Source organism: Asterias rubens, chromosome 16 (assembly GCF_902459465.1).
Source record: "Asterias rubens chromosome 16, eAstRub1.3, whole genome shotgun sequence".
Lineage (NCBI taxonomy): Eukaryota > Metazoa > Echinodermata > Asteroidea > Forcipulatida > Asteriidae > Asterias > Asterias rubens.
This window is the reverse complement of record NC_047077.1, coordinates 4,289,410-4,299,773: the sequence shown is the minus strand read 5'-3', so window position 1 is coordinate 4,299,773 and position 10,364 is coordinate 4,289,410. Positions and strand designations below refer to the sequence as shown.

Sequence of the window (10,364 nt, the reverse complement as noted above, 5' to 3'; positions counted from 1 at the left end):
CAGTAAACAATGCTTTTATGAACCGAACAAGTTAATTACTTTTAATTATCTCAATTTAAACTAAAGTACTGATCAAATATTCACATGTACTATTGAAGGTAAACCTTCTGCAACTGTCCTGGAAATTTTTGCAAGAAATTGTGAGTATTAACCTCTAAAATTTATCGTTTCAATACTCCCGATTCGTAAAACCCGATTTTCTCATAATCCATATTTCATCTGAAGTGGCTATTTGTCGGTTCGTAAAAACAGCAACGAAATGAGCACCCTTGACCCAAGTTTTTTTAGTTTCAATGTTGATGCTAGTGTTTTTTGTTATATTTTTTTTTTTTACTGTACAGTGCTTTGAAACAGTGTTAAGGTGCTTTACTAATGCAATTAAGTTAAGTTAAAATAAATTTGCTTTGACACAGTGTTAAGGTGCTTTACTAATGCAATTAAGTTAAGTTAAAATAAATTAAAGGCAGTGGACACTATCGGTAATTGCTCAAATAATTATTAGCCTAAAACCTTACTTGGTGAGTAATGGGGAGAGGTTGATGGTATAAAACATTGTGAGAAACGGCTCCCTCTAAAGTGACATAGTTTTCGAGAAAGAAGTAATTTTCCACGAATTTGATTTTGAGACCTCAGATTTAGAATTTGAGGTCTCGAAATCAACCATCTAAACGCACACAACTTCGTGTGACAAGGGTGTTTTTTTCTTTCATTTTTATCTCGCAACTTCGATGACCGATTGAGCTAAAATTTTCACAGGTTATTTATTATGCATATTATGTTGAGATACACCAGCTGTGAAGGCTAGTCTTTGACAATTACCAATAGTGTCCACTGCCTTTAACACTCCATACCATCCCCTGTTTTCCCTTATTATATATCCTACATCAGTCTCACAACCCAGGAAAAAATTCCCATTGAAACAAATCAATGCCATTTAATGGGATCCAATTGAAAGTTTTAATAACATTGTTAACATTCATAGAAATGGCAATTCCACCAAATCTGTTCAGCTACCCTCTATTTTTATGACCAACGCCCAGTCTCTGCTAAACAAGTTTGACGAACTTGACATCATCTTTCGTGAGCAGCAGGTGGACATAGGGGTCATCACCGAATCTTGGTTTGCCCCTGGTATGCATCAAAACCAATTAAACATCAATGGATATTCTTTGTTCTCTAAGTGTAGAGAGCTTCGTCGTGGAGGTGGCGTTGCAATTTATATAAAGGATGGAACACCAGTCCAAACTATTGATGTTCAAGTTCCTGATGAACTTGAGTGTGTATGGGTTCTGGTGAGACCGACACGTCTACCTAGAGGAGTATCTGCCATAGCAGTATGTGCTGTTTACATAACAACCAATTCTCCATGCCAACAATTGCTTGAGAGTCACCTGATACAGAGAATAGACCATCTCCGCACTAATTATCCAGAGATCGGAATTTGTATCCTCGGTGATTTCAACAGAATGAACATCAACTCCATTATTCGGGGAAATGGACTGAAGCAGGTAATCAAATTCCACACACGCGCTGATGCGACGTTGGATCTTATCCTCACTAATCTATCAGACCATTATGCAACTCCAGCGGCTTTGTCCTCCAAGTGACCACGTGTGTGTGATTTGGAAACCGCTTTTTCGAAACTGTAACAATAACATCACTTCACGAGTTATACGACCACTTCATGATTCTGGAATTAGATCCTTTGGCCGTTTGCTGCAGAGTCAGGACTGGAGCAATATCTTCAAATGCAACAATGTTCAAGAAAAAACTTATATATTGTATGTATTCTGGATCCATCTATCCGTTTTTAAATTGCGCCCTCTATTGGCAACAAGTTCTTTCATTCAACGAATCACATTTTATCAATTTTCCGTCAAAAGTTTGTTCCGACATTTTCACACTTTGTGACTAGTTTAATCCATCCCAATCTACTGCCTTCTCAGATAACGCCTACGAGAAGCATTGCCTGTAAGTTTATAGCTTTCCTTGCCTTGTTTTTGGACTTCAAAGGGTGTTTTTGTGGGTATTTAGGCCTCGTTAATTCATGGGATTTGTGTATACATTTAGCTTACATATCGTTTCTGGTTAAGGGGATATGCATGTGGGTTTTTACTGCACGGGTCACGCACAATTTTCCATTTGTGTGAGGTCTAGTTCTGTGTATTATTGCATTTTAGCTTCAGCATTCTTTCAGCCATTCGTTACAACATGTAGTCATTATAGTTTTTCTATTCTTGTATTACAGTTTTACTCCTTGTTCATCACTGACGTCATATACCCCCAGCTTGAATAAATCACTACAGGAGCTTGGAGGCTATTTCCTGACTCTCATGTCGATTATTAATGGAGTTTGGCTGGCTGTCTAATTTTGGTTTCAAACACCTCAAGGAGGACAGTACAGTAAAAAGGCAGATAACTGTTGATGTTACCACAACTACGGCAGTGGATCAAGGCGCAGCTCTACTGTGAATCATCATGAACGAAACAGAACATGATGAACGTGCGTCCCAGACCAGTTCGAAGACCACACATTCATCTTCATCAGTTACAAGTGAAGCGACCAAGGCCCGCGCAAGGGCAGAGGCAGCACACATCTGTGCATCGTTTGCCGAAAGAGAAGCAAGGTTAAAAGTTGAGAGTGCTGAAAGAGATGCAAAAATAAGAATAGAAAAAGCAAAATTGGATGCAGAGTTGGGAGCTATGAGTCTTCATAGAGAGGCGGCGGCAGCTATGGCAGAGGCTGAAGCTTTTGAGACAGCCGAAGAATACAGAAGAGCCCCTAGTAGCAAAAACAGCGTATCGTTTAAACGGCAAGACGTCGCTGAACGCACTAGCAATTATGTGTTGCAACAAGCTGAGTTCCATGCCAGTTACTCATCCATGCCCAACTTGGAACCAGCTTACGACATGATGCACGCTACATCTGCCTATCCAAGTCAAACTCTCGCTAATCATCAAAATTCCCTGAACGGAGCCCAAAACCACCATCACCACTTCCCCAGCACAGACACAACAACGATACCCCCAAGTCATCGTGTGCCGAACCCCTTCAAGACACCAAACCACAAAACGTATCTTCAGAAGAGCAAGGTCAAACTCCAGCTGTGAATGACTTTGCTAAGTACTTGGCACGACGTGAGCTGGTTAACACAGGGCTCACACAGTACGACGACCGTCATTCACTAACGCTACAAACGGTCTAGGCCTCACAGCCAGTGAAGAATTGGATCTCCTGATGAAGTGGCTTGGAAAGGAGTCATCACAGCATGCCAAACGACTCCGTGCTGTACACATCAACGATCCAACGGCAGCATTGAAAAAGGTTTGGGAAAGGCTAAGACAGTGTTACGCTTCATCAGAAGTCATCGAAAGTGCGCTGTTCAAGAAACTGGACAACTTCCCCAGAATCTACAGCAGAGATTACATAAAGCTGAGGGAACTCGGAGACCTCCTAATGGAAGTCCAATCTGCAAAAGAAGACGGCTATTTTCCCGGCCTTGCCTATTTGGACACCGCCCGTGGTGTCAATCCCATTGTGGAGAAGTTGCCACACAACCTTCAGGAAAGGTGGATTTTGAGGGGGATCTAAATACAAGAACGATCACAATATGTCCTTTCCCCCATTCTCTATCTTCATGGAGTTCATCTGCTACGAAGCGAAGGCCAGAAACGACCCTAGTTTTTCCTTCACCATTAACACTACTGGCCCAAATAGAAGTGACCGACCTCCATTCCGAAACAACAGACCTCCAGTAACCGTTAATAAGACTGATGTTTCCATGGTAACCAGCACAGATATCACCGCAGAGAAGGAAGGTGATCCAAATAAGTACTGCCCTCTACATCAAAAACCACACCCCCTCAGGAAGTGCAGAGGTTTCAGAGCCAAATCATTGGATGAGCGAAAGGCCTTTCTAAGAGAGAAAGGAATCTGTTTCAATTGCTGTGCATCCTCATCCCATCCCTCAAGAGACTGCAAGTTCACAATCAAATGCTTTGAATGTTAGAGTGACCACCATACCACAGCTATGCACCCGGGGCCTGCCCCCTGGTTGTTGAAGACTTCCTACCCTACACCACAGCACGGCGGGGAGGAAGTCATCAAGCCTACCATCCCACCTGCAGTCAACTCTCAATGCACTGAAGTTTGTGGCAAAGGTCTGACATCACGATCCTGCTCTAAAATATGCCTGGTGAAAGTATGTCCACACAACCGCCCCAAAGATGCAGTCACAATGTACGCTATGCTCGACGATCAGAGCAACCGGTCACTGGCAAGGTCAGAATTCTTTGATATCTTCAACATTCAAGGAAGCCAATCGCCATACTCTCTCAGAACCTGTGCAGGAGTCGCAGAAATGCGAGGGAGGAAGACTGACGGTTTCCAGATCCAAGCAGCAAATGGAAGAGTTAGTCTGAATCTCCCTCCACTCATCGAGTGCAACGAAATCCTAAACAACAGGGCTGAGATCCCAACGCCCGAGGCAGCCCTTCATCACCCTCATCTGAAGTCTGTAGCAGCCCAAATCCCAGAACTTGACCCGAATGCTAAAATTCTGCTATTGCTTGGGAGAGACATCCTCAGAGTACATAAAGTAAGACAGCAGATCAATGGACCACACAACGCCCCCTTCACCCAACAACTCGATCTAGGCTGGGTTCTTATCGGTGAAGTTTGCCTTGGAGACGCACACAAGCCCCACATAAACAGCTTCAAAACCCACCTGCTGGACAGCGGACGTCCATCACTTCTCACTCCATGCACAAGCCACTTCAACATCAAAGAAAAGATGAGTTATGACGGAGGGCAACGCTATGGTTTGTCCATCGATGGAAGCCCGGCCAAGAAACCAGAGATGAAAGATCAATTCATCGCATTCATGGACAAGATGTTCCGGAACCATCACGCTGAGGTTGCACCCCAACTGAAGAGCACAGAGGAGCGATGGTACCTGCCGACCTTTGGAGTTTATCACCCCCAGAAGCCAGACCAAATCAGGGTCGTCTTTGACTCCAGTGCGCAACAGGACGGCATCTCACTTAACAACGTGATGCTCACCGGTCCAGACATGAATAACAGCCTCCTTGGAGTTTTGATACGCTTCAGGAAGGAACCTGTAGCAATCGTCGCAGACATTCAGCAGATGTTCTACTGCTTTGGTGTGAGAGAGGACCATAGAGACCATTTGCGATTCCTCTGGTACAGAGACAACGACTTGACGAAAGACATCATCAACTACAGGATGACAGTTCATGTTTTTGGTAACAGCCCATCTCCTGCTGTCGCCATATACGGTCTCAGACGAGCTGCCCAAGAAGGAGAAAGCGACCACGGTGCAGACACACGAGAATTCGTAGAAAGACATTTCTATGTCGACGATGGACTTACGTCTCTTCCCACTCCCATTGAGGCAATCGATCTATTGCAGAGGACCCGAGCATCACTTGCAGAATCAAACCTACGATTGCACAAGATCGCTTCAAACAACGCCGCAGTGATGGCAGCCTTTCCACCAGAGGACCACGCCAAAGTTATGAAAGATTTGGGCCTCGGTGGCGAAAGCGGAGTCGTAGAACGCAGCCTAGGTTTATGCTGGGAATTCACTATGGACACATTCACATTCAAGGTGACGACCGACGACAAGCCATTTGGTAAGCCAATGGTAAATAGCCTTTACGACCCTCTCGGCTTGGTAGCCCCGGTAACCATACAAGGCAGAGCCCTACTTCGTGAACTCACAACCAATGCTTGCCACTGGGACACACCTCTCCCCAAAGACAGCCTGAAAGAATGGGAGATGTGGAGAGATTCGCTTCAGGAGCTGAAGGAGCTTCATATCCCTCGCACATACGCCATGAAGTCTCTCACCAAGGTATGGCAAACCGAGTTGTGTGTGTTCTCAGATGCGTCCACCAGAGCCATTGGTGCAGTAGCTTATCTCCGAACCCTTGACGAAAACGGACAGACCGCAGTGGGATTCGTCCTCGGAAAAGCTAAGCTAGCCCCTCTGTCCGAACCTACCATACCTCGACTGGAACTATGTGCTGCAGTGCTAGCAGTAGAGATGGCAGAGCTCATCCTAGACGAAATAGACCTCAAAATTGATGCGGTGAAATTCTACTGTGACAGTAAAGTTGTACTAGGTTACATTAACAACGAATCCAAGCGATTTTACGTATACGTACACAACAGAGTCGAGCGTATACGTCAGTCAACAAAGCCAGATCAGTGGCACTACGTGCCTACAGAGCACAATCCAGCAGACCACGCTTCATGGGGAATTCCAGCTTCCCAGCTCGCAAGTACATCATGGTTCACGGGACCGCCATTTCTCTTCAAGCTGAACCAATCTCCTTCAGAGAAATCGAACCCCTTCGAGCTGGTTGATCCAGAGCTAGATGTAGAAATCCGTCCCCAGGTGACAAGTTTCGCTACCCAGACGAAAATGACAACACTTACACGCAAATGCTTTCAACGTTTCTCGACGTGGAACTCACTCCTGAGAGCAGTTACTTTCCTCATCCATGTCGTTCGTTCCCGCAAGATGGACCCAGCAAGTCAGTCGACTAAATGCAGTGGACAGCACAAGCCATATACTCCAGACGAGCTGGCTCAAGCAAAAGATGTTATCATCAAGTCAGTCCAGAGAAAGTTCTACTCGGGGGAGTTTACAAACCTTGACCAGAAGAAAGATGTTCCCAAGAACAGTTCTCTCACAAAGCTGAATCCTGTTTTGGAAGAGGGCTTCATCAGAGTGGGAGGTCATCTCAAACATGCACAGCTAGACCGTGACGAGAAGAACCCAATTATTTTGCCAGGTAACCACCACGTTTGCACACTGCTAGTACGCCACTACCACGAGCAGGTGAAACACCAAGGTCGCCATTTTACGGAAGGGACCATCAGAGCATCCGGCCTATGGATTGTCGGTGGTAAGAGACTCATAAACTCAGTCCTACATAAGTGCGTCATATGCAAGAAGCTCCGTGGGAAGTTGGAAGAACAGAAGATGGCGGACCTGCCACCTGAGCGACTCAATACATCTCCACCATTCACATACGTTGGTTTAGACGTTTTTGGTCCATGGGCAGTCATCGCACGACGCACAAGAGGAGGTCACGCTGAAAGCAAACGCTGGGCAATGTTGTTCACTTGCATGAGCACGAGAGCCATTCACATTGAAGTCCTAGAGTCCATGGACACGTCATGCTGCATCAACGCACTCAGAAGTTTTTTTGCTCTCCGCGGACCAGCGAAACAGCTTAGATCCGACTGCGGAACCAACTTCGTTGGAGCCTGCAATGAGCTGAAACTTGGAAAGGAACAACAACAGGAGACAAGAATGCAGCGCTACCTGAGTGAACAAGGCTGCACATGGGAGTTCAACCCACCTCACTCGTCACACATGGGAGGTGTTTGGGAGCGCATGATTGGAGTAGCTCGGAGAGTCCTCGACTCCATTCTATTACAGAGCAAATCCTCTCACCTCTCGCATGAAGTACTGTGCACCTTCTTGGCCGAAGTTACAGCGATCGTCAATGCTCGACCTCTTATCCCAGTCTCCAACAATCCTGAATTGCCATTCATCTTGACACCTGCTACGCTGCTTACCCAGAAGGTTGGTGCTCCTGCTCCCTTGGGAGAATTCACCGACAAGGACCTGTTCAAGAGCCAGTGGAGGCAGGTTTAGAGTCTCGCCAGTAAGTTCTGGACCCGATGGAAACGCGAATACCTGCCTACCCTACAGAGCCGTACGAAGTGGACGGAAACCCATCGTAACCTGCAAGAGGGAGATCTTGTGCTCTTGAAAGACAACCAAGTCGTCCGCAATGAGTGGCCACTGGCTCGAGTTACTTCTGCTTTTGTGAGCGATGACGGAAAGGTCCGCAAGATAGAAGTCAAGGTCTCGTCCAACGACACCGTCAAGAAGTTCATGAGGCCCATCTCAGAAGTCGTACTTCTACTACCAAAAGAGGACTGAACATTACGTTTATTTTGTATTATGCCATACTAAAGATGCCAGACGGGGAGTATTCTGGATCCATCTATCCGTTTTTTAAATTGCGCCCTCTATTGGCAACAAGTTCTTTCATTCAACGAATCACGTTTTATCAATTTTCCGTCAAAAGTTTGTTCCGACATTTTCACACTTTGTGACTAGTTTAATCCATCCCAATCTACTGCCTTCTCAGATAACGCCTACGAGAAGCATTGCCTGTAAGTTTATAGCTTTCCTTGCCTTGTTTTTGGACTTCAAAGGGTGTTTTTGTGGGTATTTAGGCCTCTTTAATTCATGGGATTTGTGTATACATTTAGCTTACATATCGTTTCTGGTTAAGGGGATATGCATGTGGGTTTTTACTGCACGAGTCACGGCCAATTTTCCATTTGTGTGAGGTCTAGTTCAGTGTATTATTGCATTTTAGCTTCAGCATTCTTTTAGCCATTCGTTACAACATGTAGTCATTATAGTTTTTCTATTCTTGTATTACAGTTTTACTCCTTGTTCATCACATATACCCCCAGCTTGAATAAATCACTACAGGAGCTTGGAGGCTATTTCCTGACTCTCATGTCGATTATTAATGGAGTTTGGCTGGCTGTCTAATTTTGGTTTCAAACACCTCAAGGAGGACAGTACAGTATGATATATTGAATACAGGTACTCACAATAATTTTCCCACCAATTGGATTAAAGTTCACAATTCTGACAAACCGTGGATAACTCCTAATTTAAAAAAGTTAATCTCCCAACGTCAAATTGCTTTCTCTGAACACAACTTCGCTAGATGGCGCAAACTGCGTAACAAGGTCAAAAGCGAAATTGAAAAAGCTCAGATATCGTTCAATGCTAATAGAGTTCGCCATTTACAGAAAACTGACCCACGCAAATGGCATCTTCAAGTTCAATCTATGACTAACTCTGCTAAGTCCGATTTGAATATACAAGTTCCCGGTATTGACGGTTCTGATTATAAAAGTATTGCTAACATAATTAATGTTAATTTTTTTGATGTGTCAGCTGATCTTGTGCCCCTAAACTTGTCTAAGCTTACTGCTTACTTGCCAGCTGAAAAACCAGCATCCCAGTTATACCCATGGGAAGTTTTTGCCAAACTCAAAAAGGTTAAAGCAAATAAAGCCACTGGTCCTGACATGATTCCCCCTAGACTAGTCAAAGAATTTGCTTATGAATTAAGCCTCCCTCCTACTGATATTCTCAATTGTTCATTCAGGGATGGTTATGTCCCCTCCCAGTGGACCGCGGTCACCCCCTAGGCCCCCAACCATTAGACTGCTTTGGGTCATCTATACCCTCAGTCACCTAGGCCCCACACCCTCACTATCCCCTGTGCTTGTTCCTACTGACACGGTTCAGTGAGCACCCCCCCCCCCCCGCCCCCACGCACCACCCAAGGCTCCACAACAGGTTTCACCACGCATCATCGAGTTCACCCTGCCTTCAGCTTCGTGCATCACCGCTGATCCGCCGCCCAGTACTTAAGCAGCATGCAGCATCAGGGTCCAGCATTCGCCAGAAGACGATCAGAGCATCTGATCGAAACGTTGAGTTAATCCAACGGTTCTTTTCAGAACCACCCCAACTCATTTAGAGATTGTTATTAGGTGTTCGTGCTGATGCACGAACACCTATTGTTATTGCTCTGTTTAGGTGTTCGTGCAATATGAGCACGAACACCTCTTGTTATTGTTCTGTTTTTAGGTGTTCGTGCAATATGAGCACGAACACCTCTTGTTATTGTTCTGTTTTTTCTTTTTCTTCTCCTTCTTCCACGCAACTCTTCTCTGGATAATAACTCAATATTGAAACTGAATTGAACCTTGAAACTCATCAGACAATTGAACCTCAATAAGAGGACGGCACAGTTGTCATTACGTCATGATGACGTCATCAGGTGTTGAATTACAGGGTTTTTAAAATTGAAAATGACCTTTTGCTTTTTGCTGTATCTCAGCGAATATAAAAGCTATGATGTTCAAAGTTTTTGCATCTGATAGACCAAGGTTGGGGCAACATTTGAAAAGTTAACGCCAAAATCGTACGACCTAAGCTTCCGGGTCGTTACCCTGGGTCGAAGTTCACCTTCGTTTTTTTTCGTCAAAAAACAACTTTCGAGCTTATCTACGGAATAACTCAAGATTGAGATTGAATTGAATGTTGAAACTCTTCAAATAGTTGAACCTTAGTATCAAGACAACACATAATTAATTACGTCATGATGACGTCATCGGGCATTAAATTACAATAAATCAAAGTTTAATATTTGTAAAAATCATAACTTACGAACCCTAATTCGGATTTTAACAATCTACACATCATCAGATAGGTCGTCAAAAG

General features: G+C 44.5%; 1 protein-coding gene across 1 annotated transcript; it reads left to right on the top strand.

Annotated features, from left to right (window-relative positions):
* The first annotated feature begins 5,710 nt into the window (after positions 1-5,710).
* LOC117301170 lies at positions 5,711-8,518 on the top strand. Its single transcript, XM_033785072.1, has 2 exons — positions 5,711-8,221; positions 8,499-8,518. The coding sequence occupies exon 1, from the start codon at positions 5,802-5,804 to the stop codon at positions 7,692-7,694; it is 1,893 nt and encodes a 630-aa protein (XP_033640963.1). The 5' UTR covers positions 5,711-5,801; the 3' UTR covers positions 7,695-8,221; positions 8,499-8,518.
* Positions 8,519-10,364: the final 1,846 nt, after the last annotated feature.

Bases quoted from the DNA above. Each gene is read 5' to 3' on its own strand.
- LOC117301170 (XM_033785072.1), top strand. From the start codon at position 5,802: ATGTGGAGAGATTCGCTTCAGGAGCTGAAGGAGCTTCATATCCCTCGC.